This window comes from Crocodylus porosus, unplaced genomic scaffold (assembly GCF_001723895.1).
Source record: "Crocodylus porosus isolate Cpor-Errol unplaced genomic scaffold, CroPor_comp1, whole genome shotgun sequence".
NCBI classification, from domain to species: domain Eukaryota; kingdom Metazoa; phylum Chordata; order Crocodylia; family Crocodylidae; genus Crocodylus; species Crocodylus porosus.
In genome coordinates this window covers 24,350,962-24,378,257 of record NW_017728909.1, presented here as the reverse complement: position 1 = coordinate 24,378,257, position 27,296 = coordinate 24,350,962, and the positions used below count along the sequence as shown (strand labels likewise).

Sequence of the window (27,296 nt, the reverse complement as noted above, 5' to 3'; positions counted from 1 at the left end):
TGTCCAGCCCGTGGGTTGCATTTTGCGTGCCCCCGTGTTACCTTATAGGCTATACTTGTGGCCTCTGGCCTCCCCTTTAGCTGTGCTTATGCCTCACAGTTATTACTTTATGTTCATTTAGAGCACCCCACCCCCGCCTGAATGCAACTGCTGGCTCTCAGGCCTTGAACCTTTGTCCAGGTCTCAGCCTTCCTGGATTCAACCCTTTATTCTGGCTGTGCCCCTCAACCCAGGGCCACTGCCCTGGACTTTGGCTTCTGCATCCCAGCCCTGTCTCACACTTGTACTCTTCAGGGCCAGACTGGGCCCCTGGCCCTAGTTGCATTCTTGCTTCAGACCAGTTTTCAGCCCTCTGGGTCCTTCATGCCAGTGTGGGTTACTCTCATTGCATCAACTTTCAGCCCCCTGGGTCTCTGACCCTGGCTAGGCTGTCTGTTGCAGAGTGCCTCATCAAGCACCTCTCCATGGCCTCCATATCTCCTCCCCATAATGACAACTCAGTCCTCCAATCTTCAGCTTAAATACGACATAAACACAAGCAAGCCATTTTACAATTTAGAAGTCTCTCTACTCTGGGTTAATGTCCCCATAAGTCGTACCTCTCTTGTAGCCCTTTTAATTCTGGCTCACTTAAGTGTCTGGTAAGCTGTTTTCTACAGCCCTTCTCTCTAAGGAACTCCTCTCTCTGCAGCACACAAAACCAGACTGCTTGCTTGAGCTTAGGCACTGAGTTTATGAGCCCCAGAGCCCCACCCCTTCCTGTCACATGGCTCCCTAGCCACACACAGGGGTTTCCACTTGGGCTTGATGACTAGCCTGCCTTCCTTTACTGTAGCGTAAGCTGCTCTCCTCTCTTAAAAGTAATAAGGGCCTGGGTCTCCTGTTACATTGTTGTTTTCCACAATCAGCAAGGAACCGATGAGCTTTGTTTCCACTTCTGATCTGTTGCAGTCATGTACAAGTATCTCTGGTTGAACTCTTTAGAAAGAAACTGAACCCTACAGCCCAAATGTTCAGATCTGGGTGCTTAAAACAAGGCTCCTACATAAAATGGAATCTAGTATGCCTTGCTTTATATTTTAGTAGCACCCACAATTGCTACTTGGACTTCATTGTGCTAGGTACAAGACAAGGCTGGAATTGAAGATGAACCCAGAAAGAAGAGAAGACCAGATGAGCAAAGGAAAATATGTAACCCTCAAGCAATTGGTCAGAAGTGTGGAACATAGCACATTACAGTGTTGCCTAAGGCCAGTCCTCACATAACAAACCCCCACCATCTCCTCAGCCCAAGTGCAGTAGCTGTCATTTTTTATCACCATTCCTCACCCTGAGCATCTCCTTCACAGTGACTGTAAATCCGAATACCCACTGCTTCCTTTTGTCACTGCTGTTCAAAAAGCCCCACACGTGTCTTAAGAATAGGGAGCAGGTCAGCCAAAAGCAAGATAAGAAGGCTGCATAACAGAACTGGAGAGAGTTTCAGGGGATCAATAGCACCCAATACATTAGAGAGTTCCAGATTGTCCCATTCTTCTCTCCTACCCTTTCCCTGAGGCTCACAGCCTGCGTATGCATCTCCTGTTTCTCTGGTATGCTTGGCTAAGTGTAAAAACCTGCCACAAAGGCATGTATTCATCCAGTACTTCCAAGGATCTGCTGGCTGTCCCTTGTGCAGTACTCATTCTATGCTTCCCAAGTACTTTGTTGTAATCACAACCTTGGATAAATGGTTTTGAGAAAAGCATCTGCAGCTCAGGGTCATACTGGTTCTAGCTGGACAACTATGCTCTTGCATGTTATTTGCCCTCACCATTTGTACTGACCAAGACTCAGACTGGTTTTGGTCTCCATTAAAAAAGATAGACTTGGACCACAACTGCAGTTCTTTCAGCTTAAATTGATTTATTCGGTATATCAAATATTGACTTATTACAGGCAGTGAAAACTAGAAGAATGGGTGAAAAAGTTGTTAAATATTATTGTTTGACCAATGCTAAAAAATCTAAATCCACAAAATCAGAATAAATATGAATTAATGAAACACTTGTACATTACTTTAAAAATACATTTTTTCCTGAATGAGAACAGGTTGTATTGTTATACCCTTTGCAAATGTCAACAAAGAGATGACACTGAATTAGCCAATCTTGTTAGGAATGTGTAGTTTTTTTTGTTTTTTGGTTTTTTTTCCTAAGATGAAATACTCTAAAAGTGAAGGTTAGGAATCTTCTGAATAAATTTTAGGCTGCTATTGGTGTATAGTTTAGCTTAATGTAAACAGACATCTGAACTGATTGTACAATTGTTCTTTCACTTGTTGCCAGATTACTCCATGCCTCATTCTATAAACTTTAGTAATGTTCTGTAGCACTTATCCCCACAAATAATCTCTTTGCTTCAAATTAAATGTCAAATTCATTTTCCTGAGAGCTGCTGGTTGCTCAGCACTTCTGGAAATCAGGCTATAGTTTAAATTTAGAGCAGTAGTTTCTAACCTTTTTTAGACTCAAGGCACCTATGGATAAATTCCAGGTATCCCTTGGATAACATAATCTCTTAGTTTTCACTTTTTTTTTTTTTACTACAGTAAAATAATAGAGAGATTATTCTGTTATGTAGAATTCAGAAAATCACAAGAGGTTAGAATGTTTTTAACAGTATGAATTCCTGTTTGAAATCTCTGGATTTATTTTATGAATTGTGTTTGCACACCTAACAGTGTTAGTATTGCCTGACACCCCTCCATACCCTTAAAAGGATCTTAAGGCACCCCAAGGTGCTATGGCACCTTGGTTGATAATCATTAATTTTAAAAGATTTAGGATCACAACTGTAGATATTCATCTTTAAAATATGACTGCGTCTTTGTCATATGTATAAGTGTATATGATATGTTGTCTATGTTATATTATATATACATATTTTCATTTCCACTTTTAAGAGTCAACATCAACTATTTTTTTTACTCCTCAACCTCGTATTCAAATAGTTACAATAGTGTGCTGTATACTTCAGTTAGCTGATGTTTATGATTTGATTATGAAGAGTACAAGCAACAATAATTTACTTGCATTAATAATGCAGTGTTTAATTCTTTCTATGACTTTAATGTAACAAAAGCCTTATCTCATTTAATCAGCATTTATGCTAAAAGAAACAGCACTAGCAAGGTAAAAGTTGGCAACTTGAATTTTGAAATTCCTTTAAGGATTTAAAACTTCACTAGAGAAAAGTCTTGCTGCTGTTCAAAGCTCAACACACAGTGATTATCCCCAGACTGGCTAACAGCATAAACAAGTTCAGAGAAAAGTGAGTTATTAAAAAATAGCTAGAGCATGGCGATCAGGATGGGGTATTATCAGCATAAAACAACTTGAGGGCCAAATTCTGAAACAAATAGGAGTTGTGCACTCATGAGACCCAGGCCAATGCTTTTAGTGATTTACTAAATTTCCTCTGAAATAGGTTTTGGATCATTTGCAAATGTTGGTTGAACTTGCCAAATCATTTCAGCTGGGGGAAAAAAAATGGAGGCTGTCACAGAACTGGTGGAGAATAAAATGGTGTGCCCCTCCTAACCCCCCTCAACTTGCTTGTCTGAGATGTAGGAGCCCCAGGTTCAAGAAGGCCTCTTCCTTCTTAGGAGAGTTGAATCCTCTTCTTAAACCTCATGAGACAATTACCTAATCTACCAGCTGTCAGATCACTTGTTAACCTTCAAGGCAGCAACACATTTTTGTTAAATGCTTTCTTTCAGGTTCAGAGACGGATGACCATTAAGTCCCTCCTGAAGGCACTTCTGAGCATGCCGTCCCACTATCGCTGCCTGTGTGTGAGCCACCTCATTGGATGGACAGCCTTCCTGTCCAACATGCTTTTCTTCACTGATTTCATGGGGCAGGTAAAATACATAACATTCCCCTTCTAGCACCAGCCCCTAGGAAGCGGTCCTTTGAGAGGATTGGTTTATATATTTGCTTAAGGAGTGACAATGCCAAAGTGAATAACACCTAGACAGGCTGAATGAGTTTTGTCTAGAAAAGAGATGAATGCCCTCAGGGCCTCATTATGGAACTGAGTTTGTGACTGGAAGGGGGAAAAAAAATACCTTCCTGCCTTTGAACACTCAGCTCTGCTGCAAAAGTGTAATACTGATTTTTAAATGTGACCTGGAAGGACATCCGTTTCCATGTAAGTGTTTAGAACAAAGCTCAGAGATCTCTTGCAAATCCCTCAGATCTATGTTTTGGCCTTGGAGCTATTCAGTGAAGAGCAGGTGCCCTAATTAAAGTCTTAGTGAGGCTGTTTTAGTTCCTCTTCCTGAAAGAGGCTTTATCGCGGGGCACTGGACCAGTTGTCCACACACACGCTTCATTTAGAACAGTGCTTTCCAACTTCATGCAGCTGGAGAGGGCTTAATTTGTGGCCCCTGGGTTTCTACACATTAATTTGGCAGCAGCAGCACCTGGGGCCTTTGGAGTCTCCCACCCTCCTGTATCTTCCTTTTTCTGGCCCTGCCCCCATGACAAATTCAGGGTATCTGTGTGGTGCAGCGGGAGAACCCATGGCTAAGGATCTGAGGGTAGGAGCCAGGGCTCCTGTGCATGGGGTGTAGTGTGCAGCTTTAGGGGTGGGGAGGCCATGGCTTATGCTGCTGTGATCCAGGCAGCATATGGCCCCACTGGTGTAGCCTTCCTACTGTGCTGACCCCAGTGGTGCAGCCTGTATGACTTGTGGCCCCCACTGATGTGGCTCATGTGGCATGCAGCCCCTAGCCACTTAACAGTTGAACAGCCCTGATTTAGGAGATGGAAACTCAGCAACATAACTTCCCTAGGGTAGTGTGACACTGCTCTCACCATTTAGCTCAGCTCTCTGTCTTTTATTATTGGATTTTTCCCTGCCCTGTAGTCTAATCTGTGCTGCAGTATCTCCTCTGGAGAAATGACCTCAGCTTTCTGCCACCCATGAGTCCTTTCCTTCAGGATACCCAGTTATCGGAGCCATGGCTCCCCATGCCCTACTCAAGTGGCTTTCTTTGCTTCTTGCCTCCCTGGCCCTGGCTACTTCTCATTCGTTAGGTTCCTACTTGCCTCCAGCCAAATCCCCTTCTCTGTTATCCCAGCACTTTCTGCTTAGCAGCCCACTTTTTCCTGGCCCTCAGCCCTTTTATAGGACTCCTAGGTGAGAGGGATAGTGTTTCTGACTATGTGTACATGTGAATGAATGGGAGAGTGGGAGAATAAATCAGAGAAGGAGTCTTAGAAAAAGTGGATGGAAGGGTGAATGGCGGAGGTGAGTGCAAGCATGAGTCTGAAAGAGGATGAATAACTGTAGGCAAGGGGGTGGGTGGAGCAGGGCAAAGGGGAAGGAGCAGGTGGGGCAAGAGGGGAAGAATAAGGGTAAGGATGAAGGCACCCAAACAGCAGAATGAGGGAATGGAAAATGAAACAATATAGAGGAAGGGGATGGGGAGAAAGTAAGGTGGGATCTGGAGACCCAGAGGAGTGAGGAAAACAGGGGAAAAGGAGAAATGGGAGAGAGACTTGGAGAGACCTGAGATGGACAGACAGAACCAGGAGAGGACAGAGTAGGACACTACAAGGGGAGAGGAGATGAAAAGAGAAAGAAGAAAAGGAAAATAAATAGGAAGTGGAAGTGGGAAGGAAGAGAAGGAAAGAAAGGAAGTGTATGCTAATACACAGCCCAAAGGGATCTCAACCTTGTGTAGGGGCTCCTTTGGGTGGCCAGTGCAATATAAACACAGAGCGTTGTTATCTTCCGTGTCCCTTGTGGTATATTTCAGATTGTATACCACGGTGATCCTTATGCACCTCACAACTCCACAGCTTACCTGACCTATGAAAGAGGAGTAGAGATTGGATGCTGGGGCATGTGCATCAATGCAGTTTCATCATCACTCTATTCCTGTAAGTACCTGGGTGCTGCGCTTCTTAGAAAGAGCTCATCATTTCCTGTGGTTTTGGAAAAAACAAAACAATCCATGAGCCTTTCCAGTTAAAAATTTCCAGGAATGTTATGTGCTCATTATTGATAGAAAGTCATAAAGGGCACCAGTATTTGTGCTGATTACCACACATTGAAGTGGGATTCTTCTGGAAGCAAGGTTCAATTCTATGTGCAATATAGCCTCCAAATTTAAGACTTAATCTGATGGTGAATGTTGGGTTAAAGCACTGCAGGAAATTCCAAAGTATTATTTCCCTCGCCAGTTCTGTCATCATAGTCCTTCTAATAGCCTCTTGATGTCCTCACAAAACCACTTCAAGGCAGTACCCTGTAAAATTCTGCAGATGAGCTAATCCAGGCCCCCAAACTGCTTGCTAGCCCCTCGCCTGGTGATAAGGAAAAAAAATTGTTTACACCACTCAAGAATGCATTTATTCTCCAGGCAAACAAGGAAATAGGACTTTGGGGGTCAAAGTTAGGCATTTAATAGGATGGCCTTTGTGGATCTTTCCTCATTGTCTAATAGTTATAGCTATATGGGTGCATTTACACATGCATTTAATGTGATACAGTTCAACTGCACAGTCAAATACTGTTCAGTCAGCCTGTATCACCTTAAATTTGCTTCCAACGGGGTGCACATGTAGTATTTTACTGTGCAGTAAGCGTTCCCTGGGAGCATGTCTACATGTGCACCCTGTTGGAAGCAAATTTAATGTGATGCTCTAATTAATGTGACCATAAATGCTTTAATGTGATGTAAAATACTGTGTGATGAACCTTCCCTGGGAGCTTGTCTACATGTGCACCCTGTTGAAAGCAAGTTTGCTTTCAACAGGGAAACCAAGTATAGGGCTGCACCTGCTCTGCTCAAGCCCACTGCAGCAGCCAAGGGGAGCTTCAGGTTTCCTTGGGATTCTAGCTTGGGGGATGGCAGGAGGCAGTAGCTGGTCCTGATGTATATGGGGTGAGGAGAGCTTTGCCAGCTGCAGCAGCACATGTCACCTGGCCCTGTGCACATCAGGAGGGGTCCTGAAGTGCACAGGACAGGAGATGGCTGCACCTGGCACAGCTCTTCCAGCCCTATGCACATTGGACACAGCTGCCAGTGAACCCTGTACCCACCAGGGCTTCCCCCCCCAGCCAGAGGCTGGCTGGGAGCTGTCTTATGCCTGGGGCAGCTCCTGGCCAACCCCCATGCTGGGCCAGGTTTCCCTGCCCAGCCTGGGGCTTGTGGGAAGCTGCCCCACATGTGGGACAGCTGCTGGTGGGTCCCCTACCGAGCCAGGAAGCAGAGAGCTCCTCAGTCCTGGTGCTGCTCAGTTCCTGGTTCCTGGGGGGAGCCAGGAGCTGAGCAGCACCAGGGATGGGGACAGAGAACTCCCTCATGCCCTGTGGCCCCTGCTGGTGTGGCTGACTGGGAGCAAATTTGCTCTCGATCAGCATCTACACAAGTGGTACTATGCAGTAACTAGTGTAAAGTTAATCTACTACCTCTGTCTACTACTTGTAATCTACTACCTGCAGTAAAGCATCTCATGTAGACATGCCCCATGTGAAGTACTCACTTCAACTCAACAGGAGCATACAGAAATGGTGTCAAATACCCCTATTACATCTGGCCATTCTACATGGGGAGTTCTTCGCGAATAGCTATTTCAGAATAGGAGCATGCACTTCAGAAGTCAAGCACAAATGGCTAGGCTGCTGGAAACACTTGCTTTACCTTTATTTGAATTAAGTACCCAGGTCATACAAGATCTTTATATTTAGAGATGAGACTTTCATCTCATCAAAGAGAATCTCTTATGAATGAATTTTAAAAAGAAATATATTGGGTTTTTAAGCCTCAGAAGCCTTTTTTCTTTTCTTTTCATAGATCTGCAGAAAGCCCTGCTGCCTTGCATTGGATTAAAAGGACTTTATTTCATTGGATACCTGCTTTTTGGGCTAGGCACTGGGTTCATTGGACTGTTTCCCAGAGTACACTCTACTCTGGTTCTGTGCTCCCTCTTTGGTGTCATGTCCAGCACACTGTACACTGTACCATTCAATCTCATTGCAGAATATCACAGGGAGGAAGAGGTAAGTCTCATATCAAAGGACAGTATTTGTTTTGTTTTATTCACTTGAGAAAAAAATGATCTAAGTGGGGAAACGGATTTAATTGTAAATTCAAATTATTTATGGTAACACAGGTGTTAGGAAGTGAAATTTATCCAGGGAGACCTTTAAGAATTGAATAAACAATACTAATAATACAAATCAATTGCGGTTATATTGCACATTTTCACTTGAGCATCTTAAAACGCTTTAGAAATATAAATTACATTTCTTGCCCACTTGCAAGTCAGAGAAGAAATTAATCCATTTACCTCTTGGGAAACTGGAAGAAAGACTAAAGACCTGTTCTGCAGTGATCCCAGCAAGCCTCGCTGTCAGCACAGGGAAGGCATCATAGAATCATAGAAAATTAGGGTTGGAAGGGATGTCAGGAGATCATCTAGTCCAACTCCCTGCTCAAAACAGGATGATTCCCAACTAGATCATCCCAGGCAAGGCTTTGTCTAGCTAGGTCTTAAAAAACTCCAATGATGGAGACTCCACAGCGTCTGTGGGTAACCTGTTCCAGTCCTTTACTACCCTCCTTGTAATTTAAGTTTTTCCTAATATCTAAACAAAACTTGTCTTGCTGCAACTTCAGACCATTGCTCCTTCTGTCATCTGCCACCACTGGAACCAACTTGGCTCCATCCTCTTTGGAACCACCCTTTGGGTAATTGAAGGCTGCTATTAAATCTCCTCTCAGTCTTTTCCAAAATAAATATGCCCAGTTCTTTCAGCCTCTCCTTGCTGAGGGTGCAGTCCTTGGAAGTCATGTGCCCCATCCCCCTAACCATTTTTGTGGACCTCCACCGGACTCTCTCCAATTTGTCCACATCCTTTCTGTAGTGGCGGCCCAAAACTGAACACAGATGTGGCCTCACCATAACCGAATAGAGAGGAATAATGACTTCCCTCAGTCTGCTGGCAACACTCATACTAATGCAGCCTAGTATGCTATTAGCCTTCTTTGCAACAAGGGCACACTGTTTGCTCATATTCAGCTTATTGGCAATTGTAATTCCCAGGTCCTTTTCTGCAATGCTGCTGCTTTGCCAGTTGGTCTCCAGCCTGTACCAGTGCATGGGATTGTTCCATCCTAAGTGCTGGACTTCGCACTTCTCCTTGAACTTTATAATACTGAACCTCATAATAGTTCTTTTGGTCCAGTCCTCCAATTTGAGGTTTCTCTGAATCCTAGCCCTACCCTTCAGTGTATCTACTACTACCTGCAGCTTGGTGTCATCTGTTGCCTTGCTGAGGGTGCAGTCCAGCCCATCTTCCAGGTCAATGATGAAGGTATTGAACAAAACCAGCCCCAGGACTGACCCCTGGGGCACTCCACTTGATACCAGCTGCCAACTAGACATTGAGCTATTGATTACTACTCTCTGAGCCTGATGATCCAACCAGTTTTCTGTCTACCTTACAGTCCATTCATCTAACCCACACTTCGTTAACTTGCTTGCAGTGTTGAATGTTGCAGGAGACGATATCAAAAGCCTTGCTAAAGTCAAGGTATATCATGTTCACTGCTTTCCCTGCATCCACGGAGCCAGTCATCTCATCATAGAAGTCAATTAGGTTGGTCAGGCATGCCTTGCTCTTGGTAAATCCATGCTGACTGTTCCTAATCACCTTCTTCCCCTCCAAGTGCTTAGAAATGTATTCCTTGAGGACCTGCTCTACATCCTTCAAAAAGATCTTCTTGGCGGAGCGGAGCTGCATAAACCATGTGTACACTGGCAATATGTTCCAACCAATCTAGGGTTGTGATATCCCAAACCTGGAAACACGTTAGTGATGATGCTCTAGGAAATCCCTTTGTGGCTGCACTTGAAATCTGGAGTACTTGATCAGGAGGCAGGGATGACCTGAGAGCATCTTTGGGTTTGGAATGTTCCTGTGAGAGCTGACGGGTACTTGAGAGCATCCCAAGACAATCCTAGCCTCCACAGGATATGCCTATAGTCAATGGCACAGTCGGAGATACAACCTAGGTTCCATGGTACCATCTTGTGCTTTAACCACTAGACTAAACTGAAATCAGACCACTGGACTAGACCAAAAGCATTCATAATTTAGTCCTGCTCTGAGAGAGTTGTTTATCCTCACGTGTCTTTTGGAACAAGCTGTGGTACATGTTTGGGCTGCACCTAAAGCACTAGCACTCTGATTGATTGCTGATTTGTGCTTAGGCACCATTAACATATGAAACATAATAATAATAATAATAATAATATATATATGTTATATACAGTATATTTAGTGTCAATAATATATCTGCACTATAATGCTAACTCTGTATTTGCACTATATAATATATAGTATGAATCTTATGGATTCATAGATTTCATAGACATTGGGGCTGGAAGGGATCTCGGAAGAACGTTGAGTCCAGACCCCTGCCACAGGGGCAGGAAGTCAGCTGGGGTCATAGGATCCCAGCAAGAAAAACATCCAGGTTCCTCTTGAAGGCGTTTAAAGTAGGTGCTTGAACCACCTCCAGCAGCAGGCCATTCCAGACCTTTGAGGCTCGGACAGTAAAGAAGTTCTTCCTTATGTCCAGCCCGAAACGGTCTTCCAGGAGTTTATGACCATTCAACTTTGTAATCCCTTGAGGTGCTCTGGTGAACAAACGCTTTCCCCCAGGTACCTATAACCTTATAGGTGGCCATCAGGTTGCCTCTGAGCCTGCGCTTTTCCAGGCTGAAAAGGCCCAAGACTCTCAGCCTGTCGTCATAAGGTCTGTTATCCTGACCTCTGATTATGCACGTGGCTCTCCTCTGCACTCTCTAAATCTTTTCCACATCTTTTTTGAATTGTGGAGCCCAAAACTAGATGCAGTACTCCAGCTGTGGCCTCACCAAGGCTGAGTACAACGGGAAAATGACATCCTGGGACTTACTTGAGAAGGATCTATGGATGCAAGCCAGCGGTTTGCTCACTTTACTGACTGCAACTTCATATTGAAGGCTCATGTTCATCTTGTGGTCAATCCTGATCCCCAAGTCCCTCTCGTCCATAGTACTAGTCAGTGTAGTACTGCCGAGCCTATAGACATGCTGCAGGTTTTTCCTCCCAAGTTGGAGAACCTTGCATTTTTCTGTGTTTAAACCATCAGGTTCTCGTCTGCCTATTTGCTGAGTGTGTCAAAGTCAGCCTGGATTACCCCCCTGTCCTCGGGTGTGGATGCTTTACCCCAAAGTTTAGTATCATCGGCGAACTTGACCAGTCTGCTTTTGACTCCAGTGTCCACATCATTAATGAAGAGGTTGAACAATGTAGGTCCAAAGACAGAACCTTGAGGGACCCCACTTGTCGCAGGGCACCATGATGATTGACTTCCATCAACCACCACCCTCTGAGTCCGACTGCAGAGTCAATTCCCCAGCCAGTGGATCATAATGGACTCGAGGCCGCAGTTGGCCAGTTTTGCCAAAAGGTGATCATGGGATACCAGATCGAAGGATTTTTCAAAGTCGAGATATATATGACATCAATCTCTTCCCCCTTGTCCAGGTGATAGGTTGCCTGATCATAAAAGGAAATAAGATTAGTCAAACACTACCTACCCACGACAAACCCGTGCTGGCTATCCCTCAGGGTGTTGCCATCGGCCAGTCCATTAAGAATGGCCTCCTTGATGATTTTTTCTAAGATCTTCCCCAGGATAGAGGTCAGGCTGATGGGCCTGTATCCACTTACCTCCCTTTCTTGAAGATAGGCACCACATTGTCCTTCTTCCAATCATTGGGCAGTTCACCAGAGCACCAGGAGCTCTTGAAGATCCACGCCAAGGGCTGAGCTATGATGATAGCCAGCTCCTTGAGTACTCTGGGGTGAAATATGGTCAGGACCGTCTGACTTCAAGGTCAGTATTGATGGAGGGCAAGAAATCACCCTGGCTTAGGTGGCTCTGTCCCATAATGGGTAGGGGCGTCCCATGGAACTTGTGAAAGACTGCAAATGTACCCATTTAACAAGTTGGCTTTTTCCTCGGCATTGGTTGTTAGTTCTCCCTTTTGGTTTAGCAGGGGTCCAGTGTTGCCCTTGCTTTTCCTCTGGCTCCCAACATATCTAAAAGAGGACTTTTTATTGTCCTTGATACTTGTAGCCAGTTGGAGTTCCATGGCAGCCTTGGCTTTCCTGGTTTGCTCCCTGCAGGTCCGGACCAGTGCAGAGTATTCCTCCTTGGAGGTGGATCCTGTCCTCCATTATTTGTAGGTCTGTCTTTTTAGATGCAGGAGGGCCACCAGTTCCCTGGAGAGCCAAGGGGGCTGCTGTGCCCTCTTGCTGCCTTTTTCCTCCAAGATGGAATAGCCTTTGCTTGTGCATCTAGGATTGCTCCCTTGAGGAGCGACCACTCTTCCTGGACTCCCCTCCCTTTGGGGTTGTGGTCCCTTAGGGCCTCACCGACAAGTCTCCTGAACTTGTCGAAGTCAGCACTCCTGAAGTCGAGGACCTCTGTACTGCTGACTGACTTGACAGCTTTTCGGCGGATGGTGAAGGTGATCAGCTCGTAGTCGCTGTCACCTAGCTTCCCTTTGATCGTTAGGTTGCTGATTAGGTCATCCCCGGTTGCCAGTACCAAGTCAAGCAGTGCTTTGCCTCTTGTTGGCTCGTAGACTTCTTGAGTCAGAGCTCATCCATGCACATGAGGAAGCTTTGCGACCATTCGGATTTGGCCGAGCGCTCTTCTCATGAAGAGTCCTGGTAGTTGAAGTTCCCCATGACAGCCATGGACCGGGAGTGTGCAGCCTCAGCCAATTCCCTGGCAAACTCCTGGTCAATCTCTTGATTCTAGGAGGGAGGTAGTCTCCCACTATTGTATCTCCTGTGCTGTGTTCACCATGTATTTTAACCCAGAGGGTCTCTAGTCTTCCACCCTGGGTGCCGATGTCAGCTTGTAGGGATGCATAGTTGTCCTTGACATGGAGAGTTACACCTCCACCCCTTTTGTCCACTCGGTCCCTCCTGTCCAGGGTATAGCCATTATATCTGTGGCCCAGTCATATGGCAGCAGTGCTTAAAGCTCCACTCAGCAATCAGTCCTTTTTTGTAATCTATGTCAGCGCACACCCCTAGGTTACTGTGAGCAAGTTTGACTAAACCCCATCTTGTGTAAATCTGTCAATCTGTTAGCTTAGTGATGCTGGACCAATTTATACAAGCAGAAGATCTGCCCCAAGTGCCTAAAATATGATAAGCAAGTTTTGGTAGTTGATGGAATAATATTGTAGCTGTGGTGGTTCAGGAAATGTGTGAGAAGCAAGGATTTGTATGGGTGATACTGGACCAAGGGCATGGCTGGGATAGGCTTTGACAAGCATTTGAGTGCACTGCAATAACCTGAAGAACAACAAGTTGCATTCAAAAGCCTAAGTCTGTGAGCAGATGGTGACATGCTTTACAGGAAGGTGCAAGACAGAAGGGTATAATGTTCTCACAAGCAAGCTAAGGAAGTCTGGGTTGGATAAATGTCCTGTAAGGTGGATAGAAAACTGGCCAGATAGGAGAAAGTCCAGTGATGGTCAACAAAAATGGTGAGGGGGCTGGGACACATGACTTGTGAGGAGAGGCTGAGGGAACTGGTCTTATTTAATATGGAGAAGAGAAAACTGTGAGGAAATATAATTGCTGAAGGGGGGGCTCCTAAGAGGATGGAGCTGGATGGTTCTCAGTGGTGGCAGATGACAGAACAAGGAGCAATGGTCTCAAGTTGCAGCAAGGGAAGTTTAGGTTGGATATTAGGAAAAACTTTCTCACTAGATGGATAGTAAAACACTGTAACAGGTTACCCAGAGAGGTTGTAGAGCCTCCATCTATGGAGGTTTTTAAGCCCTGGCTAGACAAAGCTTGGGCTGGGATAAACTGGTTGGGGATGGTCCTGCTTTGAGCAGGGGGTTTGACTACATGATCTCCTGAGGTCCCTTCCAACCCTCATTTTGTATGATGCCTGACCTCTTTACACCTCTTCTGACAATGTGCCTTTTCCCTACAATGTAGCAGTGGACATTACATTATAAAAATGTCTGGAGTCTGTGTTTAGTCCCCTACAGCATCTAATATTGCTCCCAAAGTAACCCTTTTAAGGGCTACATACCTCCCACTCGATTCAGTTGTTTTCCTAGCTAGACTAGGGTTTTCATGTTGTGCAGAATATGGTGTTAATCCCTTCCGTGGAAATTTTTTTTGAAGTTTCTTACATCTGTGAGAGTCTGAAAGGAGGTGGATGAACATGAAGTTTGATGAACTTATCTTTACAAAATGATTCATGATATACTGGGACTGAAACATTTTGAGGAGATGAATATATGAAATGCAAATGTAAACAATGAAACCATAATATAAATATAAAATTACAAGCAAGGCAAAGCTAGATTGAGGCCATGTAGAAATGCCCTGCTGTTCTGTACGACTGAGAGCAAGTGAAATTGTAAACAGTGGTGCCTTTTAAGCACTGAGATCTGAAAGACAACTACAGGAAACCATACGCTCCATTGAATCCTGAGGGTGTTCTCTGTAGGATGAAATATTTTACTGAATTAATTCTTCATTTTGCTAATTCATTTCTCTGTTCCTGGCAACTGAGGTGACCTGCCACTAAGAATTTCAGGAAGATTTAACAAGTGATAGACTGAACTTCAAAACTCATGGGAATCATATCCCAAGCTTTGAATCAAACCATTGTGCTGATTAGGCAGCAGATGCAAAAATCCAAATCTAGCTCTGAATAAGTTCAAGCATGTTTAGCCTAGATCAGGGGTGCTCAGCTTCTTGCCCCTGGGGCAGATCCAGCCCATGGCAGAGTGTCATCTGGCTCTCAGGGCTCCCCATGAGTCTGGAAGTTTGGTGGTAGGGGAGTAATGTCACCAATTCCCTGCTGCCAGTTCTCCAGACCCAGTGCAGGCCAGAACAAGTACCAAGTCCCTGGGACCCAATCCTAATACCTGGGGCAGGGAGGAGGCAGCGCTTGTCCCAAGGCCTGATCTGGCCTGCAGACCAGCCCTGTGCCACTCATCCGGCCTTTAGGAGCAAAAGGTTGAGCACCACTGGTTTAGATCACTAGATGCAAGTGAGTTAAAAGATGCTAAAGGAAAGTTGCCACAAAGTTCATATTTAATAAGCTGATATCATCAGGAGAAAAGTGGTTTTCCTTTGATATCTGCTATTTCATTTGCTCTTTTAGGAGATTTGTTGGGACATTAGCTTATTTTGTCTTTATTGTATTAGTTTATCTTGAAACTTCTACTATACACGATGGACTGACTAAGAGTCAAGTCACAGACTGCATTTTTTTAAAACACTGATACACTTGTCCTTATTACTACAGGTACATTTAGAGAGTAGGCACAGCTGGCAAACATTTGCCATTTCAATAAAACTTATGATCTAAGGGTTTGAAATACTTCAGATGAAAAGCTTTTGCATAATGGAGTCAAAAACAATTGCAGTTAGATTGCACTGTTCAAGAAAATCTTAGAACAGAGAGCAGACTTTTCCCATTCATATGCATTCTCTGAAAAGTAAACTGCATCTGGGGTTAGAATATTGGCCCTCAGTTTTGTCTACTGCACTAGATATAAAACCAAGTTTCTCCCAAATAGTCAAGTCCAGCTGAATATACTGGATTTGGAAGATTCTAATATTTGAATTTCCCATACTCCTTTTTAAATGGAATACATTTTTCCCAGTCCAATATGAAAAGCATTTACAGAAAGGAATGAGCTTCCTTTGTGGTAAGGAGCATGAAGATGCATGGCTGCTTACCTACCACAAGGCCTTGACAATGCGACTTTGAAACAAATTGCCTTCTGTATTTTTGAGTCTAACAGCAAAAATATGGATGTGCAGATTATCACTTCAGGATTAATTTCACAAAAGAAATCAGAGTGGTGGAGAAGTGTAGGCACAAGACTCAAGATAAGATAAAACTTAAATCAATTGTATTTTTTGCCTCCAGTAGTTAATAGACTATTAGCTATGCATTGCTTAAATGTGGAGTGCTAAATTCAGCTTTGTGCTATGCTTTTGCATAGCAGGGGATGAGAAAATGGCTGCTGTTCAGCAATACAAACTAGTCATATGTTTACTGTGGTAGTTGAGATCGTAACGCCAACATCCCTAATTTACACCGAGGAAGCTTAAGACAGGGCAGACTTGATGAGGGGTCCTACCCTCTGAAATGATCCTGCTGCCTTGAATCTGCTCAACTTCAAGTCACGCTATAAGACTAAATATTCCCAAGCTCATCCTGCAATAGGGTGTAGAGAAAGAGGTGATGGGCGAGAGAAATGGGACAATTTACAGTTTTAAACTCTCCCAAAAACACCCTATTGTTGCTTGTAATGACTTGTAATGGTCACTTTTATGTTGTAACACTGACTCTTGTACTTGGAATCTGGCACTGGCAGACAAAAAAGAGAGCACAAGTAGCCTGTTAGGATGCTTCATGTACCATCTGCCTCCGCATTTATAAATGGGCTGCCAATAGCTGCATGCAATCAGTTTTGTCTTGTTTGACCAGGGCTTGTTTTATCCTTCCTTGCAGAGTCAGAAGCAGCAGCATAAAGGAATAGCAGAAGGCCCTGGGCGAGGGAAAGGAATTGACTGTGCTGCACTTACCTGCATGGTGCAGCTGGCACAGATCATTGTCGGAGTGGGCCTAGGATTCTTGGTCAGTGCTGCTGGCAGTGTTGTAGTGGTTGTGATTTCTGCATCTGCTGTGGCATTGACAGGCTGTTGCTTTGTTGCTTTGTTCGTACGATACGTGGACTAGAACAAGACATGGATGATGGAATAAATCACTGCGGGGGCAAATTTCCTCTCCTGATCTGTATATTATGTGGTGCTGTTTTCAGACTGGTCTTTCCTGAGTGTTCCCTCCCTTTTTTATTCATCTGATGTAATTACAATCCCAGGGAGTTATTTATTCACTATGTAGGGATTCTTGATGCAACTAATTGCCTAACTTCTCAAGTAGAAGGGTTGTCTGTTCTAACTATTTTGTTGCTTCCCTTCCTTTGGTCAAAATGTGTTTAATATGCTAAGCCACTTTTGTACACAGCAGTAGGGCTGAGCGAAGCGTTGGTCCTTGATTCAACTTGGTGGAGATTTGGCTTGATTCAGTGGCTGAATCTCCGAATCTGAATTGAATCAGAGGCCCCTTTAATTTCTCTGAATCAAACTGGAACCCTCCGAATTGATTCGGCGATTCGGACATAGACACAGCTTTAAATGTTTTTTTTCTGCTTACCTCTAGGTAGCAGGCAGCTCAGGAGTGCTGCAATGCTGGGGCAGATGGAGCGTCCCACAGGAGCGGCGGGGGGGGCGGCATGCTAGGCAGCAGATTCAGAAGTGGACCAGAAGCACTTCCGGTCCACATCTGGGTCTGCTGGAGAGTGCACTTGGCGGGGGGGCCTGCATCCCTCTGGCTCGGTGACAGAGGCCTCCTGGGTCTGGGGGAGCACCTGGGGTTCCCCCATAGCCGATCACTGAGCCAGAGGTGCGGGGAGGCTCCCAGTGTGCTCCCTGGTGGACCCCTTCTGGTTCACTTGCAGGTTTGCCGCCACACACGTGGAGGGCCCCCACCTTGCATTCCTTTGGGACGCTCCATCTGCCCCAGCCCCATCGCAGCATTCATGAGCTGCACCCTAGTACCTCGAGGTACATAGACAAAACATTTAAAGGTGTGTCTATGTACAAATCACTGATTCTCTGAATCAGCATTGAATCTTCAGATTTGGCTGAATTGAATCGGGGACAGTGATCTGAATCAACTAATCCCTGATTTGGGCCAAATCTGAATCAAATAGGGCCTGTTTCACACACCCCTACACAACAGCTTACAGTTCTTTGTGATTAGTGGCAAGATGCTCCTTTTTAGTTAAGCTAGAGAAGATGCAGCAAGTGGAAAATACAAGAGCATTTACATAATAAGTGAAAGTCTTAGTCCTAAAGAAGAAAAAAATTTTTAAGATGTGCTTCTCCATCTCTGGGCATCCTGATCTCAAAGAAAGCAAGTGTTTAAGGGTATAGCCGTTTTGCTCTTCCAGTATCAGTAAATGGGATGAACAAAGCATGGTAACTAACTACTAGGGCTGTGCAAAATTTCAACAGGTGTTTCATTCTGAAGCTGTTTCAAAGAGTTTTGAGCTCAAAACAACAGTGAAATCAAAATGAAACAAAAGGCTTTGAAACAGCTTTGAAATGAAATGAGGGCACTCAAAATGTTTTGAAACTTTCAAAATGTTTTGAGTTTCAAAGCAGCCCGGTGGTGGGAATCAGGGGAGAGCCAGAGCTGTGCTCTGAGTGGCTTTGTCAGTCCTGTAGAGCTCCTGGCAGCGGGAGAGCCAGTGGCAGAGCCACTTGGAGCACAGCCTGGGCTCTGAGTGCAGCCCTGGTAAGCATAGCCTGGTGGCAGGAGGCTCTGCAGCCCCATGGAGCTGAGCCTGGCAGCGGAGAGCCAGTGGTGGAGCTGCTCAGAGCCCTGGCCAGTGGCTCTCCCCTGCCTCCTACCGCCAGGCTCAGCTCCACGGGGCTGTGGAGCCTCCTGCTGCTGGGCTGTGCTCGCCAGGGCTGCACTTCAAGCTGCTCCACCACTGGCTCTCCTGCTACCTCGCGCCACCAAGCTAAGCTCCATGGGGCTAGCAGAGCCGCTTGGAGTGCAGCCTGGCGGTGGGAGGCGGGGAGAGCCAGAGTTGCACTTTTAGCAGCTCCGCCAGCCCTGTGGAGCTCAACCTGGCCTCCCAGTGCTGCTGGACTCCTCCCAGGGGTGCGGCCCCCAGATCTGCACGTGGGATGACAAGAGACTGCCACTGCTGCCTGGGGCCAGCAGCAGCAATGGTCTTCCCAGTGCTGAGTGCGGGGTATGCTCAGCGCCAGTCCCAGGCGGTAGCTACAGCCTCCTGTCATCCTGTGTGAAGATCCAGGGGCCCACACCCTGGGAGGAGTCTGGCACAGCTCTCCCAGGGGCACAGGCCCCCAGATCTGCACGCAAGATGATAGGAAGCTACTGCTGCCGGCAAGTGACACGAGTTTTGCTTTTAGCAGTTTGAGGTGTAGTTTCCCAGAAACTCCTGCACCTGTCTCCTTGAAACTTGGCAGGCTTCATGCCGTCAGAAGGAGCTACCATCCCTGCAATTTTTGTGTGAATCAAGCAAGAAATGACAAAGTTGTAGCCTATGGGCAAAACATTGAAACGCATTGAAGCAGTGAAACAGTTTTGACGAAAAGAAATGGAATAGTGCTTTGAAATGAAATGAAATGATGAAACAAAACACTGTCCCTTCGAAATGGCGAAATGCAAGTTGAAACAAAATGGTGCTGTTTCTCACAGTCCTGCTAACTACCCCTCTGCCTGCCCTTATGCTGCAGCAAGTGAAAACTAAACCAGGGCAACTTATCCTTGACTCATTCAGGGGTAACCTGCTGCAGTTTAGCTTTCACGTGGTGTAAGAGCAGGCAGACAGACAGTAACTGCATGTCAGTCTCTCTATGGTAAGTCGCTGCTTCCTATTAACTCAATGCAATTGTATTGTTTGTGCGTACCCTAAAGTTTTCAAGAAAGTTTGGCCAGACATAGTTTAGCATCTATATAGAGAGCTTATGAGAAGCTTCTTGCAATTCCCATTTTGAAAGTATGGCCTGTTGTTTAATTTCCTAAGTAAACTCAAACTTTAGGCACTTTAAAAAAAAATCTTGGCCATGAGGAGAGGCGGAGGGACCTGAACCTGTTCAGCCTCAGCAAGTGGAGGCTGAGGGGGGATTTGGTGGCTACCTACAAACTCATTAGGGGAGATCAGCAGCAAATAGGAAGGGTCCTATTCCCCCCAGCAGCACCTGGGGTGATGAGGAACAATGGCCAGAAGCTGCTGGAGAGTAGGTTCAGGTTAGAGATTAGGAGGCACTATTTCACTGTTAGGGTAGCTAGGATCTGGAACCAACTTCCTAGGGTCCTTGCTCCTACCCTGGTTAAATTCAAAAAGAGTTTGGATGAACACCTGTCTGGGGTCATGTGATCCCAGGGTGTGCTCCAGCCAGTGGCGGGGGGTTAGACTAGATGATCTGTTCAGGTCCCTTCTGACCCCAAACTATTATGAAACTATGAACAAAAATTCTAAAATTTGTGAGCAACCTAAAACACTCAAGCTGAGTGTTTACAGCATTTACCATAATTGAATCATTTCATCTCTGTTTTCTCTCCTCTTCTGCCCTCCATGAAGGATCAAACTTCGATTGAATTATTCTTGCACCTTTCACAGGCTTTTACAGAATATTCTTGTGAACTAATTCCACTCAGCAAAACCTTATCATAAATTGTACTGCCTGCACACATTAAACCAATCTACTAAATCCTGAAGGCAAACCTGTATATATGTAACTACAGAGCTTGCATTCTTACTTTTATTAAGATGCTAGAGTTCTTTACATGGAGTGGATCCTGAGTCATTCCATACAGAGTCTAGTAAACCCTACTTAAATTTCAAAAGGGACCTTATAGATTAAGAGTAAAGACTGGGGGAGACAGATTCTGCATTTCTTCCTAATTGGAGTCACTTGAAGAGCCAGGGCTCATAAGAAGCACAAAACCAGCCCTGTTCATCATGGCTAAAGCATATTCAGAAGTTCATTTTATTACTTGTTTCCAAAATACTCTATTTGTTTTTGGAAGAGAAGTGTTATTTGTGTTATGCCTTTCATATCCAATTGTTCTGTTAACTGTTAAGCCATGGCTGCTCCTGACGTACTATTATGTAATGAGTGGTGACAGAAATTTGTGTGTTTTTAATCAGCACTGCTCGCTCAAACATGGCATCTAATACATCAGATAATGAAGTACCTGCCACCCTAATAGCTCAGTGTGTGTTTTCTTCATTGGTACTGAGTGTTTGGATATCTCTGCACTGACCTGTCACCTTGAGGCACATTTTACACTTTCATGACTGCCAGGATATTTCCTAGTAGGGCTGGAGTTTTGTTGGAGCTGTGATGGTCCAGAAAACATGCAAAAAGCAAGGGTTTTATTGTGCTGTCTTTTATTAGACCAGCCATATAGCTAGGAAAGATGTTAGACAAACTTTCAGGCACACAGGACATGTTAAAAAACAACATGTGCTTTACTGGAAGAAGCAGTGCGTTAGTTCGACCCAGCTCTGTGGTATAGACTGGGCACTTCAGCAGGGCTTTTTGGCGCTTTCGTCTAACAGCTGATTCATAGTAGTTTCATAGTAGCTAGGATCAGGAGGGACTTGAACAGATCATCTAGCCTGACCCCCTGCCACAGGCAGGAATGAATGCTGGGTTCACAAGACCCCAGACAGGTGATCATCTAACCTCCTCTGATTCAATCGGCTATTGCATAGAAGCTCTGCTGAAGCACCTGTTCTATAGAGACGTTGGGTGAGCTGGGTCCAACTTACAGGATGCCTCTTCCATCCATGCGCTGGGCTCGGCATGGGGGGACACAGAGTTTAAAGTAAAGCACTATATTTTGCGGGGTTTTTATGTCTGTAAGCAGCAACAGTGCCCTTCTTCATGTTGCTCTGTGCCTGGAAGCTTATCTAACATCTCTCACAACTCTGCAGTTGGTCTCACTGGGACATTAGTTGGTCCAATTGGTGGCTGGTGGGGGGACATGGCTTGGTGGCAGCAGGAGCCGACAACAGTGAGTGGGGAGCTCCTGCACATGCCACCAGCACTGTTGGCAGGGGGAGGGAGTGACGAGCACTGACCATGGGTCAGTAACTCCCAGCAGGTGCCGCCAGCAGTGTTGGCAGTGGCCAGGGGTGATCATGGACCACCCGCAGATGGCAGCACCTTCTTGCAGGGGGGTGCACCGCCCCACGCAGGGGGTTCATGTGCATCCATGTGCACTCTCTACGTGTTGCCCCTGCCCCACACTGTAGCACCAGCCAGCCCCAGTCACTGTCTACACGTGTTTCAGCACAATAAATAACTCTGCCATAGGATAGTACTTGTCCTAGACAGTACTATAATTAATTTACTGCACCTAATACGGGCACACATGTAGATGGTGACACTTTACTGTGCAGCTAGTTAGTCAATTCCACAGAAAAGTGCATGTGTAGATGCACCTAGTATCACTCATGACAGGCCCCTGGAGAAATATCAGCTGTCTTTCCTTACCTACAGCTGTCTTCACTGCAGAACTGTACTGAGGCTTCCACTCTCAATCCTTGAGTGTTTGTATACGCTGCCGCCTTCTCAATGTTGCTCTTACCCCTCCCAGCAGTATGGCTCCTAATAAAACTAGGTTGCTGTTGACTCCTTCATTACATAGCTGTATTTTAAACTTCTCTTGCCTTCTCTCCTCCTGTTTTCCTCTGCAGTTTGGTTGTGAAGAGAAAGTGGGGAGTTCAGCACAAAAAGGGACAGCTCTTCAGTGGGTTCTCCCCTTTATTTTGACCTTGGTGAAAATTTCTTATGGACTCTGTGTCACATTTGAGCTCCTTGAGCTGAGATGGGATGACAGGAAGAGGTGAGAGCCATGGCCTCTCTACTATGCATTGTCCCCACCTCAACACAGTTTTTCTGAGATTCTGTTTTGGGGATTGTTATATAGGCTAATGGTGGTCCTCCGCCTTTAACTTATAAAGCCCCTCCCCACTGTAAAATCTTCCAGGAGGAAGGTTTTTAGAAGTGTAAGAGAGCCTGGCCTCTGCAGAAGTCACAGAAATGGGGGTATGGGTAACAAGCTTTCTAAGAAATATAGCAGCCCTTGTCCTTTAGCATCCTCCTAGAGCAGCGTGCCTTGTAGATGAGTGATCCAGAGGTTCATGGGGTCATAATTTGACTCTAAATGTATTCTGAGACAGAAAACAAATGTAAAGTTGTGATTTAAGTTTAGACAAATATTTGCCTGGAGTGGTGCAGAAAGGGATCAGCCTACCTGGACTAAGAGTTTGGGTTACACAGCCTTCTGAGGTCCTTCCAGTCCTGTTTTTCTGTGATTTCTATTTCATGGTTCTGGTGTGAGGAACCTTTGGGAAGTTTACCTTTCCCTTTGTCAGTATTTTTCTCTCAGGATTTGGCAAATGCTGGTCTTTAAAATGCTTGAATAGTGAAGGTTAACCTTGTTCTAATCTACAAACAAAGACAAATAAGCAAAACATTCAGACTTGGCAAGTTGCTATGAGTCTAAAATGGTTATAGCAAGGTAAGAAGCGTAATGTTATGAGAAGGGAAAAGCATGATATTAAGGAAGAAACTTAGGGAAGGCTGTTTCAGGGGCTGAGTTCATGACTTTTTTTTATTACTTTTCTTTGTAAAGTTCATTCTATTGTGTTGTACAATCAATGTAACAGGTCTCATTCTCCCTATACAAGATTCTGGAATAATAATGAGGCTGAACTTCCCTACACAAAAAGGACACACAACCAAAACTATAAGTATCCTAATTTGAAAAATAATTCTTAAAATTAAAAAAAGCCCTAGTAATGCCAGCAGTGTTGGCTTCAAGGAAAAATCCTTTAAAATATCACCAAAACCCATTCCTAAACAGGAAGCAAATCAAGGCAAAAGTACTTGAAAAGTGTTAGACATAAAAAATTGCACAAGTAGCAGCCTCAATTTAATGAAACATCCAAATTTATGCCTTTTAAAATTTAATTTAGTACATGGACTGAATTATTATCAGTCACTGCATTTAATAACAGGCCAGTGAGTGTTTTTGATGGAATAACCTATTATGAAGTAAAGAGGACACTGGGGCATATCTTGTTCAGTCAGGTTTGTAGTGGTATAAATAAGATCTAATCTATAAAGATGTAATGTGGACTTTAATACAATAGGAAGTGTATAAGAGCAAGCACTGTGATAATTCAGAACGGTAGCCTTGATGTAAATTGTCCTAGGTCAAATGATTCGGTGCAGAAGACGAGGCTTAGCCTTGTTACTTTTCTACCTTGACACATTGTTTTATTTCTCTTTCCCTCAGGAAACCTATCTTTGTTTCAATTTAATAAACAATCAAGTCAATTATGTAAAAAAAAAAAAAAAAAAAATTATTCCCTTGCTTAGAAGTCGTTGGAAGATTAGTCATGTTACTACCATCAATACAATTTTCTTCCTTATTTCATAGTAATCCTATTAGGTCTTCTTGATTCCTTTTGAAAAGCAGCAATTTGAACTATTCTTATGAAAAGTTGTCCTACTAATAAATTATATAAGTAAGGAGACAAATACAAAGTCTCAGCTTTGGCAGTGCTCCCAGTAACAGTGCAGCATTTTCCTTTTATTGCTATCCACACATCATTACCAGCCCCTGCAGGTTGGGTAAGCACTGTCAGGCAGATGTTCTCAAAGATTTATAGAGATGTGCTTTATGTTTCTAAACAGTGCTATGTGGATAGATAGCAAGGATAGTATTATCTGCTCTAAAACATCTTGAAATACTTTTTCTCACTTTAGAGCTTTTAAAATATCAAATAGTTGTTATCTAATTTTATGGAGATGCGAATTTGTTAGTACCCAACTGCTGCCTTCCTGCATAACAATGCAGCAAACAGTTTTGATCATTCTTCCAAGACTAAATTATTAAATTGTTTTTAACTCTGAAACTTACTAAAATCTAACAAATAATGCATCCCTTGTTTTACTTTTATATTGATCCCCTATATTTTCTGCATAAGTATTAAATCTCCCTCATTCTTGTATTAAATCTCTTTCTTGTGTGTCACCTATGTGATTCTGCTCCCCTGTAGATGCATCAAAATGAAGGCACCATTCCATATGGTAGTGGTATGTTCTTCTGCATGTATTCAGAGTAATATACACTAAATGTAATTGGGAAAATGTTTAATGCTCTCCACTCCTATTAACCTATCCTTACTAATAAGGCAGAGGCATAACTAGGAATTTTGGTGCCATGGACAGAGATGCTGCTGGGGAGAAGGGGTTGCAGTTACTGCTGCTGTGGTGCTATTTCCCTAGGGACCACTGTTCCAGTGCTGCCTTTGAACTGGCATCCCATGTGTCTATACCTACTTATGCAACTGCAGGTAAGTTAAAGCTAGCATGGATAGGCATATCTGTACTGCAGCCAGACCTTCATCTGCTGTATAGACATAGCTCTAGAGTTCTCTGGCTACTACATCAAGGTTTGAGCTGCAAATATTATCAAAACAACTTGTTTTCCATTAGCAACTTGTTGGTTTGAAACCTTTTCTTTGTCTGAGAAGTACAGTCTCATGTGAGTCTTTTCAAGTGATCAGACTTGGGGTCATTTTAAAGTAGCACCTTTCCAAAGAAAAAAATAAACCAACCTTCTTGGATGGCATGCTTTCCCTCTCTGTTCAGCAGCTGGCATCTCCATCTTGGTTCTCACCTTCAATTCTATAACTAGACCAAGCTTCTGTTTACCTTCTTGACATTTCTAAGTACCAGCTGCCTATCATACTGGGTCCAATCATTCAGTTAATGACTCTGGCAAAATACCCATCATGGACTGCAGGATTGGTTCTCCTCTCCATTGTACACTGATGTGTGAGTACTTGGGCTATAAGCAGATGTTGCCAAATTAAGTGGATCAGCTAACCTGGGATGTGCCACCCATTGTCCCACAGGGTCAGGCCTCTGCTGCTCCTAGGAGTGGCAGGGGACCAATCCTACACTTGGGGCACACTTTTGAAAACAGGGGAACCCTGGGTTTCCCTACCTGCATAGGCATGTTCTGAGTCAGACAGCCTGGGTGCATCCCTGCAAATGGGGAAACCTAGGCAGGCACTCCCAGGGCTTTGGAGGTGCAATCCTTCATGTCCTGGGAATTCCTGAGAAGAATTCCTGGAGGGCACACAGGATTTGGCCCCTGAAGCCCCAGGAGTGCCTGGCTGGGGCAACTAGGGAGTGCAGGCAGCCCTGGGCTGCCCACTCTCTCCTGGCTTAAAACAATTAGATGCCAGCTGCAAAATAGCAGCACAAATTAATACTACCTGTTTATGGCTACACATTTGGACATTTGTAGTCCGACAAAGGATGGATGTCCATTTGCTTTTGCTTTGTGTCACCATAAAAATGCTTATAGTAACCCAAAGGTGATGACTGTTTGCAGCCTCAGAAGAAATAGCAGGCTCAAGAAAGCATCATATACACAACAGGATAAAGTATTTCCAGCCACAAAAGGCAGTCTTGTACTATGGGCAGGCTGCTGTTTTCTCCAGCCAACAGTGTTCTATGGGAAGGTCTCTCTCTCACATCCTCTGTTGCAGCCTCTGCTCATCATTGCTGCTGACAAGTGTGGTGAGCAAGGGTTAGGAGTGGCCAATTCAGTGGTGCCAGTGCGTCCAAGCAGAGGTGGAAAGGGAGTAGGAGGTGAGAAAGCAGTCTTCCCCACGGAGCGCAGAGTCTGGAATTACAGCAGCAGCAGATTAGCTGGCTGTTAGTAAAACGCAGGTTAAATCAGCGGAAGCAGGGAATCAGACAGCCTTTTCTAAAATACAGACTGGATCAGACTTTCACAAGCTGAATCCAGTCTCTTGGTGGGCAGCATCCAGCCCATGGGACATAAGTTGCTGATCTCTGATTAAGGTATGTTTATACTTCCATGTATAGCTTGGGGAGATGTTTGCAGACACATTTGCCAAAGCCACCTGCAGGGCCACACATAGTCCAGACCTATGTATCAGCCCAGCAGCACATTTATGACTACCAGCTCTCAGACTCCTCTTCCTATCCATTCCAGCCAGTGCCAGGCTATGGATCTAGTGTTACTAGATGAATATTACAAGTATAGAAGTAAGGCAACACTCTTACAAACAGCCCTATACGGCTGAACTGAAAGCCCTGAACCCTGCATGACATTGAAGCAATAGTGGCTTAGGAATCATGATTTACCTCCATGTGACTGCATGGCCACAAGGAACTTCCTGCAGGATTAGGTCTCTGTGGAATTTAAGCAAAATATTCACAACAGTGCTATCCCCTAGCCTTCAGAGATCATGATTCAAGCCTAATTGGTTTAGTTTTAAATGCAAGCTGAGATTCTCTCAGAATCACTTGACTCTAGGAGTTGAGATTTTAAGAAAAGCACCATATATTGTAAGACTTGCCATAAAATCCTAGGAGTTAGCAAGGATGTGTTGCTTAGTTGTCCACAGTCAATACTTTACTACACTGTGCTTCTCCTTTGAGAGGGGTGTCTGTTTAAAAAAAAAAAAAAAAAAAAAAAAAAGTATAGTAGTTACACCAGAAATGTTCTG

General features: G+C 44.5%; 1 protein-coding gene across 2 annotated transcripts in view; it reads left to right on the top strand.

Moving 5' to 3' along the window:
- SLC45A2 (solute carrier family 45 member 2) overlaps positions 1-16,876 on the top strand; it is a 31,863-nt gene extending 14,987 nt beyond the window's left edge. Inside the window, exons 4-7 of one of the 2 annotated variants that reach the window (XM_019531928.1) lie at positions 3,761-3,904; positions 5,810-5,933; positions 7,853-8,058; positions 16,631-16,876. In XM_019531928.1, coding sequence (XP_019387473.1) covers positions 3,761-3,904; positions 5,810-5,933; positions 7,853-8,058; positions 16,631-16,858 — 702 coding nt within the window. In that variant the 3' untranslated portion in view covers positions 16,859-16,876. The remainder of the gene's footprint in view (positions 1-3,760; positions 3,905-5,809; positions 5,934-7,852; positions 8,059-16,630) is intronic. The other variant, XM_019531929.1, reaches the window with a different exon arrangement.
- The last annotated feature ends 10,420 nt before the right edge of the window (positions 16,877-27,296 follow it).